Below are 18,926 nucleotides of genomic sequence, written 5' to 3' on the forward strand. Positions count from 1 at the left end.
AACAACCGAAAACGGACATCTAAAGTAATTCCAAAAACCCTTACCGCATATAAAAACCTTACCTCCAGATTCATGCACCATGTACAGAGCAAATTCATCCAATTTATTCTCCACCTAGGGATATAAAACCAAGTCAATAGTTTTGTTAACGTAAGTTTCAAAATTCCATTTCGAGGACAAATTTTCAATTTGACACAAATTCAAAAGGATCTACGCACACGAAATTTATTGAGGAGTAGTTGAAGGACTTGTTGTGTGGTCATGGTGCTGTTGACGCGGACGTTGGTGACTGAGCCATACGCGGGGGTGAAGACTGAGGTCTGCAGGGTAAAGGTCATGGACGGAACATTGGGTCACATTAACATTTATTCATTTAGCTAACACTTTTCTCCAAAGCAACTCACAATGTTAAGGTTAAATTTTTTATCCATTCATACAGCTGGGTAATTTTACTGGAGCAAATTAGGGTAAGTACCTTGCTCAAGGGTACTACAGCCAGAGGTGGGTATCAAACCTGCATCCTTTGCATCCAAATGAAGTAGCTCTAACCACTATACTACCAGCTGTCCCCATGGACCATGGGAACAAAATACTAATTCTGCCTACACTACACTGAAACATTCACAGTTATAAACCACACACTGGATAAAATCTCATGTTGATTTAAACACATTTAAAGGCGCCTAATTTACACAGTATTTTAAACGACACGGTGGCACAGCAGGTAATGGCTGGTGACTCAAAGCTCTTCAGCTGCTTGTTTGTAGACAGTTTTAAATCTAGCTCAGGGTGAGTGGAGTCTATGTTCTCCCTTGATTTGCAGTCTAAAAAAAAACATGTGCAAAAGAAGCCGGTCGTAAACAACTTTTGCATCTTCTTACCGTGAAAATCACGTTTTTCAATGAAAATTCACACACACATCACACACATTGTCTGAAACCGCTTGTCCCGAGAGGGGTCGCGACGAGCCGGAGCCTAACCCGGCAACACAGGGCGCAAGGCTGGAGGGGGGAGGGGACACACCCAGGACGGGACGCCAGTCCATTGCAAGGCACCCCAAACAGGACTCGAATCCCAGACCCGCCACACAGCGGGCCCCAGTGAAAATTAAATCCAGCTGAATTTGTCCTGACAACACGTCTACGATTTAAACCATTTAAAAGCTCCATATTTAGTGGCTAAGACAGGTTATTGAAATCGGATCCTACCTATTAGTCAGGCTTTGTATATGTATATTTGTATCTGTCCACTTATGTGAACGAAAGTGCGAGCAGTGTAGGCAGAAGAGTAGAACACGCACGTAACGAATACCCTGCATTTGTTAATCTTTTGTAAAGAACCCTACTAAGAGTATTATCTCCTTCACCATGTGCTCCACATTCAAAGAGTGTGCTTCCTCTCTGGTTTCTCCATGTGTGCAGTATGCCTCTCACACCTTGATTGTCTTTCAGCCTTAAAAACTGTGCATAAAAGAAGGCGTTGCACCCGACCCCAACACATCCATACAGGATGTTTGTGACTTTGTTTTGTTAGGAACACCACTCTGCCACAACATGCTACTCCTCACCTTATGGTTGTAGAAATGACCATTTATGGAGAAGCGATGCCTCCTGATCCGCAGTGTGTCTCCTGGGCTGTTTAGCCGAGACCTCCTCTGGGTCCTCATGAAGCTTGCATCACTCCTGGTCCTCATCAGCTGGGGTGTCTCCTCCTCTGAGGGATTCACATCCTGGCCTGTAACATAAAGCAGGGCAACACAACCCAGTACATTCAGTGCTATCATGACCTTCAATAAGGAAACCACACTGAAAGTGAGTATATGTGGGCCAAGTGGACTTCAGTTCTGATATTTTGCGCAGAGAGAAATCCAATACCGACATTCAAGTGTGCTTCAATCTAATTAATTGCTTGAAAACTTTTAATTAACCAAAATTTGGAAATTAATCACTTAAATGCAGTACACGTCATGGAGACAGAAAACTTATGAGTGGCTTTTAGGTTCAAAAGTTTTCAGAAAAATATGCCAAAATCTCCAATAATCACATGTAATATGGCAATGTTGCTACAGTAGTTTGTGGGATATGGCTCCATACGTTCGTGTTTTATCGGGGGTGCGGTGGTGCAGTGGGTTGGACCACGGTCCTGCTCTCCGGTGGGTCTGGGGTTCGAGTCCCGCTTGGGGTGCCTTGCGGTGGACTGACGTCCCGTCCTGGGTGTGTCCCCAGCCTTCGCCCTGCGTTACCGGGTAGGCTCCGGTTCTCCGCGACCCCGTATGGGACAAGCGGTTCTGAAAACGTGTGTTTGCGTTTTCGCTGAATAATAACAGTAGATATTATAGACACACACACACATTTTCAGAACCGCTTGTCCCATACAGGGTCACAGGGAACCGGAGCCTACCCGGCAACACAGGGCGTAAGGCCGGAGGGGAAGGGGACACACCCAGGACGGGACGCCAGTCCGTCGCAAGGCACCCCAAGCGGGACTCGAACCCCAGACCCACCGGAGAGCAGGACTGTGGTCCAACCCACTGCGCCACCGCACCCCCTCTATTATAGACACATTTATTATAAATAAGATGCAGTTATTCATAAAAATAAGGAACAGGGAAAAATAAAATACATTCATATAAACTATATAGATCTGTATGTAATAGTGACATATTTTCACACTTTTTCTGTGTGGAGTTTGCATGTTCTCCCCGCGTCTGCATGGGTTTCCTCTGGGTGCTCTGGTTTCCTCCCACAGTCCAAAGACATGCTGTGCAGGTTTCCCCATAGTGTGTGAGTGACAGAGAAAGTGTGTTTCACTGATGTATGGATGAGTGACCCATTGTAAGTAGTGTATCCACCAGTGTAAGTCACCTTGATGAATAAGGTGTGTGGGCTAGTAACACTACATAGAGCTCATTGGAAGTCGCTTTGGAGAAAAGTGTCTGTTAAGTGAATAAATGTAAATCAAATCTGAAGTATGAGAGTTTGCATTATGAAGGGTTTCTCAAGAATGCCGTATCTTCATAAGGCAGGAGAAAGGCTATTAGCAGCAATCATTATTACCATCAACTTCATCTTCATTATTAATGACAGGGTTTCATGTTTCCCACAAAAAAGGGAGGAGACAAAGTCTCAGATTGCTTGGGAAAAGCACGTTGAGTTATCCCTCTGGTGTATATTCAGGACACTAAGATATGCCAGTACTACCTAATATCTGAATGTGGTATCTTAACCCTCAGCAGTGAAGCTTATTTCTCTGCAGAGCCTCAGTCCACAGCGATGGGCATGCTTGTCTGCACACAGCACCTCCACTGGCCCAGCCAATGCTGAACACTGAGAAAAATGATGGAACGTCCCTGTCGCCTTACCACTACTTCCCAGGGACACAAAATACAGTGTCATGTGGGATCCCTTTCCTGATGATGTACGCTTACTGGATGTATGAAAAGACAAACAGCTGGTAAGTCCAGTGACCTCACAATGTACCTTTTGCTGCTCCCAGCTATTTACAAGACTTGATCAACCGCTACACCCCAACCAGACCGCTTCACTCGTCTACTTCTGCCCGCTTGATGGTCCCGCGCACGAAAGGTAAACCACAGAGGTTCTCAGTTCTGGCTCCGTTGTGGTGGAATTACCTCCCCCTCTCACTCGGAACTGCTGAAATTCTCTCTACATTGAATAAGGGTCTGAAAACTCCCCTTTTCCGGACTCACTTTGCCCATGACCTCTGTGACTCATGTATGGTGTAAATGTTCACGCACCGTAACTTTATGATCATACCCAGATAAGCCTTTCCACAGCTGCTACTCCTGTATTCTATGTAAATGTTTGCGTACCTTTAAAAAAAAAAAAATGTAGGAAGGTGATCAGGATCGTACGAAGCCCATCGGTGCATAAAGTGGAAAGAAACAAGCTAGGTTTGCTTAACCACATGTCTACAACTATGTCTCTCTTTCTCCTAATGTAATGCACGAATTGTATTTTCTCTGAGATGTACGTCGCTTTGGAGAAAAGCGTCTGCTAAATGAATAAATGTAAATGTAATACTGCTCTTTTGTACACAGGCTCTGGTTTAGGAACAACTGTTTTTTTACCCATGCTCCTGGTACTGCAACATGTACCAGTGAAATACAGATGTATTGTGAGAAAGTGCTGTTCTTTACGTAAATCGACTATCAGACTTGGCTACTATCAGCCTTGTGAATGCTGAAATACACCTACTGTCGTGCCGCAACTTTAAAAATCTTTACAAACTGCAAGTCAGGAACTTACTTGTGTGAGGGGATATCTTTTCAGAGGAGTTGTTGTTAGATTCCATACATGTCTGGTTTTGAAGGCTGTTTTGCGTCTTCTCCCTGTAACAAAGCAAGCTGTGAAGTATGCCATCCGTTTTCAATAATCACGGATTTAGAATGCAAGCACGCATCACACGTACTGTCTGAAACCGCTTGTCCCGAGGAGGGTCGCGGTGAACTGGAGCCTAACCCGGCAACACGGGGCGTAAGGCTGGAGGGGGAGGGGACACACCCAGGAGGGGACACCAATGCGTTGCAAGGCACTCCAAGCGGGACTCAAACCCCAGACCCGCCAGAGAGCAGGATCTGGCCAAACCCGCGGTGCCACCACGCCCCCCGGATTTAGAATGGTCCGCATCAATTCAGTTCTGTTCCCTGAAATCACTAAAAAACTGACACTGCACATAGGTATGAACAAAGCAATAATTTTTCATTAACCTGTACTAAAAGTATTCTGAGTAGTAAACATCAGTAAAGATCGTTTTGGGTCCAGCAACTCTACTGTACACCAGCAAATGATACCACTTGAAATATTTAAAATGAACACAGCAAGTGCTATAAATATGCCATTCCAATGTTCAAATGTGCTCATCTTAACTCACATGGGACCATTAGAGATTTCTCTCGTACACCAAATATAAAGATTTAGTTGTTTATTACAAGGGGGCGCGGTGGCGCAGTGGGTTGGATCGGGTCCTGCTGTCCGGTGGGTCTGGGGTTCGAGTCCCGCTTGGGGTGCCTTGTAATGGACTGGCGTCCCGTCCTGGGTGTGTCCCCTCCCCCTCCGGCCTTACGCCCTGTGTTGCTGGGTTAGGCTCCGGCTCCCCGAGACCCCGTATGGGACAAGCGGTTCAGACAGTGTGTGTGTGTGTGTGTGTGTGTGTGTGTGTGTGTTGTTTATTACAGTATTTCATTAACTCTTGTTTATTATAATCATTGCTCATTTTGAATGATAAACCCACCAAATGTAACGCAATAAACACAATACAGTAATGTACAGTTTATATTACTTGCAGCATAAATGAAAATAATATTATGTAAACTAATGAAATCCTTGAAATATTTTTTAATTTGGATGCTTCAGAATGTGGCATCTTCAAACTATTAAAAAGAATTCTCTAGCAAAGTACGTTTACAGTTTACATGAGCTTATTACAATCATTAACTTACACTTTCCCAGTCAGCTGTGTGCCATGACTAACGTTAAATCTATAACCACAGTCTTTAGCCTGACAAGGTGTAAATCCCAGCTCATGTTTCTCCATGACCCATGATCAGTCCACACATGCTGGAGCTGAGCAGGGGAATGGAGGGCCAGGTATACAACTGGATACCTATCCTGACAATGACAATGTGCTAATCCTATTTTATAGCTTTCCACGATTTGTGATCAGTCTTTGCGATGGACCTGAGCGGGGTGGGGGGCAGAGAGACAGCTAAGATAACCTGTCTAAGACAAGGTTACAGTTTGGTGGTCTACGGAACACTGTGTGATGCTGATGATTCCTTGTTTCAAATGAGCTCCACCCCAGTTCATGTAATGCAAGGCGGACCAGCTTCCCACCAAACTCCTGAGGTCCTCATCTAACCTTCAAATGCGAAAAACAGGCAGCTGGTTGAGGTAGCGGGGGGCTCTGGGATGACCTACCCGCTGAAAGGCGTGGCGCTTGGATGGTGGAAGCGCTCATTGTCGTCCTGCATCTGCAGGCGGATTGGCCTCCTCAGGCCCCAAGAGATGCTAAGCAGGCCTTCCATGATTAGCTGACCGTCTTCCTGCAGCAGCAAAGGAACAGCAATAATAATAATCATCATGAAATCTGGCACAGAGGGGGGGGATATCCTGCTGACTGAGGGCCACCCCAACTCAGTTGTAGGTCTACGTGCTTCGAGGCAGTCACAAGGTCCTCCGTCACACCCTGTATGTCACGGACAGTTGGCCAGGGTCCTCTCTGTCCCACGTACAAACGGACCTGAGCTCACGTCTGAGTCCGAACCAAGGATGGGCCAGATGACTCACTTTCTGCAAGTGCTGCATCAGGTCACGTACACAGGATGCCACTTTCGCTTTGAAAAATGCAAGAATAATCCATCACTTGATATAACGGCCAGTCGGTATTATTTACACCTTCAAATGTTCTTTTCTCACCAGCCATGTTGAACAAAGAACCCATTTCTAAATTGTATTTTACTCAAGACCTATGTACTTCGCGGACAGACATCAACGCAGTTAATGAAGGATTAGTAAAAGGATTTAAGGATTAGTAAATTATATTATTCATTGTCTTCCAGTCCAAATGACCACAGCTTTGAGATTGAGCGCAATATAAAAGCTAAGCAGTTGCATACATCCACTGTGCCTATAGTGCCTTTTAGAGTTTAACTCCTATCTAGTTTAGATTCCAAAATCTATTTTACTATGCCTTATTCTTTCACCACTCCACGATTCGAGGCCATATTTAAATATCTGCCTTCCACTAATTCTCATATATCACGAGGAGTGCCTCCACCATACTCATACTCTTAAAATAAAAAAAAAAAAAATCAAAATTATTTTTAAAATTTCTACATGCAAATAGCCATAATTTGCTGTAATACGTATAATCCTTGTAAAGAGCATTTAATATGTGTTCCAGGGGCGTAAATTTCGCAGTGGGTTTCACCGATTTAAAAAAAATAAGAAATTTAAGCTATCTTTTATACATCTCGAAAATTCTAAAATCATTACGCACCTAAAAATGCTAGCGCAGCCCAAAACACTGATACCATGCAAGTACATATTTTTCATCTTTTCTTTTTTATTCAAGTCTGACAGCTGAGTTAGTATGATCACTTAAAGGTAAACAATGGGAACTCTTACAACCAGTTATTTCTGGCCCTTTTTGTTTTGCCCTCTGTCCATTCTTTGAGCTGCTGCCCCTCAAGACTGTATTTTTATCCTTGAGAACTGGTCCTTTCAGACTGACCCAGCCTGGGAACGGAAGCACCTCAGCCCTTCTATCTAGATAATTCCTGATCGGATTGAGCTCGGCTGCTCGTTCGCACGGTTCGCGTCGAGCAGCCCTCTGCCCTGTACGCCGTGGGGGTCACGGTACCATGTCCTTTCCTAACACCTTTAATCTGGATCGCCATTGCTCAAGCACGATGTACTTCACATTGATCTTCTTCATTCGTATTCAACATATCTCAAAGGGCCTTCCAACATTATGCTCCAACAGGAGTTGTACACATGGATACTTGTCCATTTCATTTGCTTGGGAAAAATCATGCTCTGCTTTCTGTGCCTGTCAACTAATAAAGGGACTGCATGAACACAAAGTCCCCCAAAGAGGTAGAAAAAAAAAAAAAAAAATGTGCAAGAGAATCCAGGCTGTTCAGACAATGGGGCCCATTGTTTCACACATGTAAACATATGGGCGGCTGGTCCGTAAAATCTTGGTCGGCAGCCAGGCCGGAGTTTCCTGTGCAGGTCCAGTTGAACACGCGCGCAAACTCGCACACTTACATGCACGTACACACACACACACATCCTGTAGGACTCAAGGAGGTCAGCCTATACCTATATTTAGCACAGCGAGCCTTACCACATGGCCAGCTGCAGTATAAAAAGCCCAGTCTCTTCTGCTCCTCAGAAAGCTTACAGCTCCTCTCCACTGCCCTGCCCAGCACAGCCAAGCACCAGTACAGCACCAGAACCAGCACCAGAACCACCGTTCCACATCAGATCCACAGGTGAGCTTGATTTCATGTTTCCTACATACTCCCCAAAGATCAGCAGATATAGGCTTACACTCATTTTCACCATCTCATGCAGATCTTCAGATGATTATCAGCAAAGATCATTATTTAAAAGAATATGCCACACAACTTAAAGAATGAATGCTTTCACTATAACGTAGCAGTCATGTTTGTTGTGCTTAATTAAAAGTTATTTTTTATTATTAAAGCAGTAGGACAGCTGCTGCCTTTGAATCCAAAGCTCACAGGTTCAAATCTCATCTCTGGCTGTAGTACCCTTGAGCAAGGTACTTACCCATAATTGCTCGAGTAAAAAAAGAAAAAAGAAAAAAAAATTGCCTAGGTATATAAATGGGGTAAATAACTAAGTACATTGTGAGCCGCTTTGGAGAAAAGCATCAGCTAAATGATTAAACGTAAGGCAAATCATTATAGTTTTTGCTGTCGATCAGGGGTTTGAAAAACTTCAATAGGAAACTGTAACAGATATTATTTCTTTTATCTTTACAAGAAATTTTGAAAATTAGGAAGTGACTTATTAATGTGCGGTGGTCTTCTCCAGAATGAAGCCCAAAAGACTGCTTCTGCTGGTGGATCCGCTGCCCACTATCAGCGAGATGCAGGAGGACATGCTGCAGGTGGCCTGCCAAGCCCACAACGCCCATGCCAGCGACTCCCTGGATGAATACGTGGACTCCATCAAGGAGCTGGCACGGCCAAGTTTCGGACCTCTCCGAGTGCCACGCTCTCAGCGGCCGCGCCTCTTCACCAAGGCCCCAGCCCGCCCTGCCCCCAAGGCCTACCGACCCCGCCTCTCGACCTGTGTGGACGACACAAAATTCAGGTCTAGCCATCAGAGAGACTGCACAAGGGACCCCCTGGACTGGCTTTTTGCGCAGCCACTATGAGCGAACAGCACCCCTCAACGGTCCGCGTGTGCACTGAACCTTCAGGAGCTCTGCAGACGGACACAACAGGCTGAATGAACTCCAGGTGGCGAGCGTCCGTTCCGAAGATCCGCGCAAGCAGTTTGCGAAGAAGGACTTGCAGGACAGCACCTCCCGTAGTTTGTACTTGCATTGGAGAAGAAACAAGGGGAGCGGTCAGTTTGCTCACACACACAGCACAACTCAAGTGCACTGTGAGAGAGGTCTGGACAAAAAGATAGTCAAGACGTTTGTACAGATGATGCTCTATGTGAGAATGCCTCTGCTGCTCAGCATCTGCTCCAAAGGCCAGAAAAGTTATGCATTCACTATAGGCGAACCACCTGCTGTGATTAATCGTCTAATTTATTACCTTTGAAGCGCATCCTGCTGTGCGGGACAAAAGTTTACATGTCCTAGAATGTTGTGAAGAAATTGCTTTATTTTATAATAAAACTGAAATTCTGAAGATGAAAATTTGTAATGTTGTAAGTCGCTGTGGTGAAAAAAAATATTCTTTCAGTAACTTCTTGGCTAGTGCAAGGTCACATGAGATGCACAGCAAGGTAACACTGAATAGGATGCTAGTCCATCGTACGGAAATCTCTCTCTCTCTCTCTCTCTCTCTCTCTCTCTCTCTCTCTCATACACACACACACACACACACACACACACACACACACACACACACCATCTGAAACCGCTTGTCCCAAACGAGGTCGCGGGGAGCCAGAGCCTAACCCAGCAACACAGGGCGTAAGGCTGGTGGGGACACACCCAGGACGGAACGCCAGTCCATTGCAAGGCACCCCAAGCAGGACCTGAACCCCAGACCCATCAGAGAGCAGGACCCGGTCAAACCCACTGCGCTACCGCGCCCCCTGCCCTAGTTGTATAAATAATTGTAAATGGTTTAACACTGTAAATCGGTCTGTAGAAAAGTACGGCTAAATACGTAAATGTTATCAATTGACCTGAAAAAAATGTGTCTTTGGATTGTGAGAGGAAATATGGGAACCCAGAGGAAACCCTCACAAGCATGGGCAGGATATGAAAATCCCACACAGACTGAGTTGCATTCGAATCCTACGCTCTAATCCAAAGCCTGGGAGCACCCCGGTGAGAAAGAATTAACTTTAAATGGGATTCTAGTTTCTGGATATGAGCAGAAGAATTCCCTCCAAGTGCCAGGCAAGTTCAGTCATGCCACGCACCCGTGGGAACGGAAACCGTAAGACAGAGATACTGCCTGAAGGCATGAGTGAGACATGAGCCAACAATCACCCATGGTCTGTGACTACAATAAAACAAAGTAGATCTTGTGACTCATTCCTGTTTCACTTTTGTTTTAAAAGAAGAACCGTCAGCTCAACATTCAGTTATGTTACATGCACACTGGCGGGAACTGATTGACCCGGGCAGGGTCGTGGGGAGCTGGAGCCTAACCCAGCAACACAGGGCGAAAGGCTGGAGAGGGAGGGATCACACCCAGGACAGGACGCCAGTCCGCGGCAAGTCACCCCAAGCGGGACTCAAACCCCAGACCCACCAGAAAGCAAGACCCAGCCAAACCCACTGCACCACCATGCCCCCTATTCTCACACACACACACACACACACACACACACACACACACACACACACACACACACACACACACACACACATTTTCAGAACCGCTTGTCCCATACGGGGTCGCGGGAGAACCGGAGCCTACCCGGCAACACAGGGCGCAAGGCCGGAGGGGGAAGGGACACACCCAGGATGGGACGCCAGTCCGTCACAAGGCACCCCAAGCGGGACTCGAACCCCAGACCCACTGGAGAGCAGGACCTGGTCCAACCCACCGCACCCCCTTCTGCCCCCTATTCAGTTATGTTAATAAAGCTTAATAATATGGTATAATACCATGAAACCCATGAAGTCAAGATATTCTAGACACTAGTTCAGGTTAAGTCACATTTTGGTACGAGTTCCATTTCCCTCACCACCATACAATTAGGGAGGTATATGCACTCATACACACAGATACATATTATAAATGTTGACCATTTAACCTCCAAGTGCTGCAGCATTTGGAGCTGTGATTGGAGTAGAGATTTTCATGACCAGATGCCCTTCCTAACATCCAACCTCACCATTTACCCAGGCTGGGGACTGGCACTGATTAACCAGTGGCTGGTGCCGTTGGCAATTTAGCGTGAAAAATTTACCTAAAACACATGTCTTTGGATTGTGGGTGGAAACCAGAGTACCTGGAGGCAATTTGTGCAAACGCAGGATAACGCAAATTGCACACTGACTGAACAAGAATGAAACAAGTGTCACAACATTTGGATGGTGCCAGACAACAACAGCACCACTCGCTGCGCATACACAGATACACATTATATATCCAGGACATAGGCACATGCACTGAGTGCTTTCTCCTGTAAAACTAATGAATAAATAGTATTATAATAATGAGTACATTAAAAAGTATTTAGTCCATGGTTGCTTGTCACTACATTACATTTATTCATTTAGCGGACACTTTTCTACGCATTTACATTTATTTATTTAGCAGATGCTTTTCTCCAAACCAACTTCCAGTGAACTCTATGTAGCATTATCAGTCCACACACCTTATTCACCAAGGTGACTTACACTGTTAGATACACTACTTTTCAATGGGTCACTCATCCATACATCAATGGAACACACTCTCTATCTGTCACTCACACACTATGGGGGAACCTAAACAACATGTCTGTGGACTGTGGGAGGAAACCAGAGCACCCAGAGGAAACCCACGCAAACACAGGGAGAACAGGGAAACTCCACGCAGACTGAGCAGGGATCAAACCCATGCCCTCTCAGACCACCCAGGAGCTGCAAGACAGCAGCGCCACTCTGTCCGCTACACCGCCTATAAATCAACTTACAACATTAAGCAACTTAGAACTATTAACCCATTTACACACACACACACACACATTTTCAGAACTGCTTGTCCCATACAGGGTCATGGGGAACCAGAGCCTAACCTGGCAACACAGGGCATAAGGCCGGAGGGGGAGGGGACACACCCAGGACGGGACGCCAGTCCGTCGCAAGGCACCCCAAGTGGGACTCCAACCCCAGACCCACCGGACAGCAGGACTGTGGTCCAACCCACTGCGCCACTGCGCCACTGCACCCCCCCCCCCCCATTTACACAGCTGAGTAATTTTACTGAAGCAATTTAGGGTAAGTACCTTTCTCAACGGTACTACAGTTGGAGATGAAACTCACACCTGCAGTCTTCGGGTCCAAAGGCAGTACCTCGAAACACTACACGACCAGCTGTCTCCAAAAAGCCTAGTTCCTGCCATACATGACTTTGATCATTAACCTGCACCCTCCTCTTTGAGGAGTTACCACTGGCATGGTTAAGGGTCTGGTAAGCCACCCTGGTTCCTTCCCTGATTCCTCCTCTGAGTCCTTCCATTACTCTGCTTGTTTCCTAAGCTGCGCATGCAGCAAGTAAGCCAAGCAGCAACACTTCAGAAACCAAAAAAGACAAAATCCATATTAAATTTCAGAAAGATGATCTTTATAAGGGGGGTGTGGTGGCGCAGTGGGTTGGATCGGGTCCTGCTCTCTGGTGGGTCTGGGGTTCACGTCCCGCACGGGGTACCTTGCGACAGGCTGGCGTCCCCTTCCTGGGTGTGTCCCCTCCCCCTCCAACCTTACGCCCTGTGTTGCCGGGTTAGGCTCCGGCTCCCCGCGACCCCATATGGGACAAGCGGTTCAGACAATGTGATCTTTATAATGTCCAGCATATGTTTGCATAGTTCAGGTGAGCACTGACTGCAAAAACATGACAGTGGAGGAACAGATGAGGGTCGAGGAGGATGAAGAGATGCAAGGAAATCTGAGGGTCACCCTTTTGTCTCACAGTGCTCAGGATATACCTGGTAGTTACTCTATTGCTATAACCCCCTTGCTGCCCCCTCCCAAAAACACCTGCAGAGCCTCCCATTGTTCTCCACCTGGGCAGGAAATCTTGGCCGTGCGCCTGGAAAAACGAAGCCTTATCTACAATAAGCAGGCCACATTGCTGCGCTGCAACCTCCCACCCATAGCAGCGTTTTCACCCATGGGCCGCCACCCCTGCAGTACTTGGAGCAGGGAAAAGTACACATGAGGGAAAATTTCATGAACGTAGGGGAAATCAAATGAACACAAGGTCAGATGTGAAGATGTAACATTGGTGTTAATAAAAAACCCACGATCAAGTGTACTGCAGCTGGAGGCAGGATACAAACCTGCAACCGGTCCAAAGGTAGGAGCTCTAACCACTACGCTCAGTTGCCTCTCAGGCATTCATTAATCATTAATCCCTGAAATGCTATGAAAAACATCAGGAATTCTTCTCTGCCCTGTTTCCTACACAGCGCTGAAGATCACACACACTGTCCGAACCACTTGTCCCACATGGGGTCGCAGGGAACTGGAGCCTAACCCGGCAACACAGGGCGTAAGGCTGGAGGGGGAGAAGACGCATCCAGGACGGGACGCCAGTCCATCGCAAGGCACCCCAAGCGGGACTCGAACCCCAGACCCACCGGAGAACCGGTCCAACCCACTGTGCCACCACGCCACTGCGCCCCCGCGCTGAAGATCAATCTAGTACAATTGTTTACAGCATTTATTCAATTCACAACAGGAGTAAGAATGTACATTTAATTACGATAAAATTGCTGCCTAGGTCAAATGGATCCATTAGTGAGACCTGTTTAAGGCAAACACGGTCTTACAATAAACATGTTAAAATTTCGCCTGGGTTTCAGAGAGATGAGATTCACATTGACTGAGCCAGTGTGTCACCCACAGGCCAGAAGGCGAAAAGAGTAATAAACACAGGGGAGCGGCTTCGACTGGTCTGATCACACTGGTCCGCGGTGCTGCACAGCTCCATGGAGAAGCCCCGAGTTCACACCCAAACGTGGGTAAGGTTCACTTAGTTACGAAATCCGCCTTTTCTTCAAAAGCACTTATCAGTTTAGGACCAGTTCAACAAGGTGTAATTAACATCCTTGGGATTGCATGAAAATGGTTTATCAACCATCTCTGAGTCACACCCATGGGGGGGTGTGGTGGCGCAACAGGCTTGGCCAGGTCCTGCTCTCTGGTGGGTCTGGGGTTCGAGTCCTGCTTGGGGTACGTTACGATGGACTGGCGTTCTGTCCTGGGTGTGTCCCTTCCCCCCCTCCAGCCTTGCGCCCTGTGTTGCCGGGTTAGGCTAAAGCTTGCCGCGACCCTACTTAGGACAAGCTGTGTGTGTATGTGTGTGAACAACTGGGCTGTGCAGTTACTTTATATTCAATTTAATGTGCACCGCTAGTGTAGGCCTATGTATAAAATCTCAGATTTTATGAAACTTACCACAACTACGTACCTTATTAACACGGTACCCGATTACACATTTAATTCCTTTAATGCTCTATTTGCTCTTACGACTGCGTCACCTCTTCTTTAATTTTATATTTTTCTTTTCTCACAAATAAAATCAGATAACCGAATGTCTCTAAAGTATTTCAAGTACATTTAGCTGATGCTTTTCTCCAAAGCAACTTACAACATTAAGGTCAAAGTTATTACATGCTTACAATCATTTACACTGCTGGGTAATTTTACTAGATCAATTTAGGGTGAATACCTTGCTCAAGGGTACTACAGGCAGAGGTGGGGTTCAAACCTGCACCCTTTGGGTCCAAAGGCAGTAGCTCTAACTACTACGTTCCCAGCTGTCCCATAAAACAGGCAACTGTTTAATATATATCTACACAAACTCATGCTGTTAATGACAATCTAGATTGTGAATATATGTCAGAATTAAATGTACATATGAGTATGCTCTTCTGCATTTTTAAAAAGAGCTATCTTTAAATTGGAAATAGCCAAATCTGCTTAAAGTCTCATTTTGGCTTATTAACCTTATGTTGTTCCTTAGATTATAAAGTGTTAAATATTGATTGCATCAAGGGTCAATAAAAGTTTTATGGAGACCCAGGGCCCTGTTGTATCCTATTTAAAAACCTCCAAATCCTTCTTCCAGATTAATCAAGACTAAAAATATAATCTTATTTGCTCGACAGTCTATTGCACACGGGTAATAAGATGCATACTTTGTCCACAGTGCTATACCTATTTCTCTCTTGCTTTTCTTCATAGGTTAGGGTGGGGGTTTACAGGGAAAAAGTGTGACATTATCTATCTATCTCACAGAATGTACATTTTTTTGTTTTCCTTGTTTTTCCTTAATAAAAATAGATGGTTTGCTTAAAAAGAAAAGGCATCAAATTGTTTCCATTGACTGCTTCATAGTGAAACTACACCCACATCACCTGCAGTTATTTGTTAAGATTTTTTTTTAACACTTTGTCACGATTTAGAACATGCACATGGATGCCATGGTAGGCAGACTATTTTAAATGGGAAAAAAATGACTGGTGAAATATTTCTTCATAAGGTTATGCATGTGCCCGGTGTGGTTAAGGATTCTTCAGGGCGCTATGCCATGTGGCTTGTGCACCACTTCAGATTTGATGAAGCCAGAGTGTGTGTCGCAGGCTGCTTGGTGCCTCAGTGGCGATGCTATCTAATGCAGCTTGATGAAACTAAAGGATTTAATAGCACGAACAAAATGGATCATAAAAAAACTGGTTAAGTATGACACCAAAGGATGGGTCTCTTAAAAAAAAAAAAATCATCAAAATCATTAAACAGAATGAGGTATCACACAATGTGACTTGAGCATGTAATAGCATGTCAATATCTGGAATTGGCACTGATGGTTTGGCTTGTTTGGGAGGAAGCTTTCCCACGCATCTCTGAGATCTATGTTTAAAGTATGCTACAGTGTCAGCATGACATCACCAGGCCTTGTGTGACACAGGATGAAAGATTAGAGAAGATCACATTCACAGCATAAAAGGACTAGATCACTGCAGGTCTCAATGTAAGCTGTGTGCCCGGGAGCCTGGAAAGAGATTTAACATGGGAGGTTAAAGACAATGCCTTTCTTTGTATACTTAACTGTACTTGCTGGACGAGTTAACATAAACAAACAATATGTTGAGATGAGGGGGTGCGGTGGCGCAGTGGGTTGGACCACAGTCCTGCTCTCCGGTGGGTCTGGGGTTCGAGTCCCGCTTGGGGTGCCTTGCGGCGGACTGGCGTCCCGTCCTGGGTGTGTCCCCTCCCCCTCTGGCCTTACGCCCTGTGTTGCCGGGTAGGCTCTGGTTCCCCATGACCCTGTATGGGACAAGCGGTTCTGACAGTGTGTGTGTGTGTGTGTATGTTGAGATGAATCAGTAAACAATGACTGGTCTTCACCACCCCGCCAGCAGGCAGGTCACTGGCCAAGACTGCCAAATCTCACGGCGAGCAAAATTAATTTTAAGCGCCATCGTGACGAACCTGCTATTGCACACCGTACAGTTTGACACAATCCCCCACTTCTGTCTGCCTTGTTCGTTCTCATACCTCTCCAGGTATGCATGTCCATTATAATGCAGAGTGTAGTTCCCCTCCTACAGGTCTGTTTGATTCCAAACTATCGGCATGGCTCCCTGCGTGGTTTCACAATCTCAGGATTCCCCGGCTGCCACCTCTGACCTCTCCCTCCCTGTGACAAGAGCTCTGCCAAGGCCTTGGAATTAACTGATTTTAAGACAACACAGGAAACACAAGCACTTTGTCTCAACTTCAATAAGCCCAAGTCTCTTAAGCATTGGTCAGCTAAATGACAAAAATCACCACCACCCAAAACCAGAACTTAAAATGTCAATCTGCACACTGACACTCAACATCAAGATGTCATAAGACAAAAACATAATAAAATATTACAAAATGCATTAAAAACCTGTATTATTGGTAAGAGACACACTGTTGATTACAATTGACCAAACTTTGAGGCTTTTCTGCATGTACAGATGGAAGTCAACAAACCAAGTGAACTTTGTCCTGCTGCTAAAACACATCCAAAGGCAGAACAACAAACACTTAAACGTGAGTCATACCTCTCGACAGCGCAGCTGGAAATTCTTGCCTTCGTGGTAACAGTTATAAGTTTTCAGCAGGGACAGCATGTCAGACCTAAAGAATCAGAAGCGAATTCAGAGGTCAGGTGTCCGGGTATGGAGTAGGTAGAGACCTTTCGTGCACGAAGGAAACGATCAAACACATGCACCAGACCGACAAGACTCACCTTGTAATGTACTTTTCTTCACTGATTTTAAACATTGCTTGCAAGTCCTCCATGTGGTTTCAATCCAACTCTCTATCCCTTCCAGACAGCTACAGAGGACATACAGGAGACACAAAGTGGTAGAGAACATGATTTAGGGTGAAATTATACATAGCAACATTCAATAGTGCCCACTAAATTAGCCGGATCCTTTGGAAGTATTTAAATAAACTGTACCGCACAAAGATTTTAAAACACAAAGACAAGTAAAAGTACATCCAAATGACACACACAAAAAAAAAAAAAAGAGAGCTGTGGAGTAAATCCATGTGGATTCAAAGAAATCACGTACTGGAGTCTCAGTCCTACACAGACAGGACACGCAGAAACAAGCTGGTACTCACAGCCTCAGAAGTGAGTGGAAAAGTCACTGGAGGAATGTCACGGAGAAATGAAAGCATTTACAGTAGAAATCACCCATAATGTGAAATGAAACAGAGCGGCACGAGGAATTGAAATTTCATGAATTGGGATTTTCACAATAATATATAATGAATAGCAACAAGAATACTGCTTGATCAACATCAGGTAACTCCTGATACATCCAGGCTGAGTTTTTTCCAATATTAATTAAGTCCCCAGTCAAACATGACAGGTTGAGGGTTCATATCCCAAAAGATAAGAGCCCTGTAGTAAATCTGTATAAATGTGTAAAGTGTAAACTAAAAAGATAATTTCTACCTTTCACCTTTTCTAAAGTTCTTGGTTCCACCACGAAGTGACCAGCACTCATTTTGTTTAACCCAAAAATTGATTGAATCAATTTTAATTCCTTTCTATATGAATGTATGTAAATACAGAATGACCAATCAAGTAACAATACAATATGGAATACTCCTTCTAAACAAATTCATCAGAGAATTTATAGATCCAATCACAGACTTCTAATAGATGGCTTTAACATACTTTTTTAAACATAAAGTTCGAACGCATTGTTCATACCCTGCATCCTCAACTTACACACATCACTGGGAGCAGAAGTATGCCTGCAGCTCAATTTGTTTGTAAATCCAACTATGTCACAATCACACACACACACACACACACACACACACACACACACACACACACACGATCTGAACCGATTATCCCATACGGGGTCATGGGGAGCCAGAGCCTAACCCAGCAACACAGGGTGAAAGGCTGGTGGGGGAGGGGACACACCCAGGACAGGACGCCAGTCCGTCGCAAGGCACCCCAAGCGGGACTCAAACCCCAAACCCACCGGAGAGCAGGACCTGGCCAAACCCACTGCGCCACTGCACCCCCTATGTCACAATCAATAACAGCTTAATAATAAATGTTGCCCAATTTACTCATAGGTGAGGTTTGGTAAAAACCTGAGCACAAGCAACACACACATAATCTTAAACTGTTTGTCCCATACGGGGTTGCGGGGAGTCGGAGCTTAACCCGGCAACACAGGGCGTAAGGCTGGAGGAGACACCAGGCAGTCGCAAGGCACCCCAAGCGGGACTTGAAGCCCAGACCCACCGGAGAGCAGGACCCAGTCAAACCCACTACGCCACCATGCCACCCCCAAGATCAAACTATAATGAATTAAAACTGCACTCCAAGACTTATTAATTTGATAATCATAAATCACTGGTCCTGCAGAAACACAGGGTGCAAGTCGTGATACACCCTAGCCTTTTGTTGTTATTTCTTAATAACTTGAAACGACGTTAAAATTAAGCCT

The 18,926-nt window shown here is 45.4% G+C and overlaps 2 protein-coding genes across 4 annotated transcripts in view; one reads left to right on the forward strand and one right to left on the reverse strand.

The window, feature by feature from the left end:
- Positions 1 to 18,926, reverse strand: part of rassf4a (Ras association domain family member 4a) — a 34,828-nt gene that overhangs the window by 2,079 nt on the left and 13,823 nt on the right. For all 3 annotated transcript variants that reach the window (XM_029254104.1, XM_029254105.1, XM_029254103.1), the window contains exons 2-8: positions 17,189 to 17,277; positions 17,001 to 17,076; positions 5,940 to 6,064; positions 4,269 to 4,351; positions 1,568 to 1,734; positions 219 to 320; positions 63 to 114 (exon numbers count right to left, since the gene is read on the reverse strand). In XM_029254104.1, the coding sequence (XP_029109937.1) occupies positions 63 to 114; positions 219 to 320; positions 1,568 to 1,734; positions 4,269 to 4,351; positions 5,940 to 6,064; positions 17,001 to 17,076; positions 17,189 to 17,241 (658 nt within the window). In that variant the 5' untranslated portion in view covers positions 17,242 to 17,277. The remainder of the gene's footprint in view (positions 1 to 62; positions 115 to 218; positions 321 to 1,567; positions 1,735 to 4,268; positions 4,352 to 5,939; positions 6,065 to 17,000; positions 17,077 to 17,188; positions 17,278 to 18,926) is intronic.
- Positions 7,178 to 9,557, forward strand: LOC108918075 (uncharacterized). The gene is made up of 2 exons (XM_018725005.2): positions 7,178 to 8,020; positions 8,589 to 9,557. The coding sequence occupies exons 1-2, from the start codon at positions 7,596 to 7,598 to the stop codon at positions 8,932 to 8,934; spliced, it is 771 nt and encodes a 256-aa protein (XP_018580521.1). The 5' UTR covers positions 7,178 to 7,595; the 3' UTR covers positions 8,935 to 9,557.

This window comes from Scleropages formosus, chromosome 8 (assembly GCF_900964775.1).
Source record: "Scleropages formosus chromosome 8, fSclFor1.1, whole genome shotgun sequence".
NCBI lineage: Eukaryota > Metazoa > Chordata > Actinopteri > Osteoglossiformes > Osteoglossidae > Scleropages > Scleropages formosus.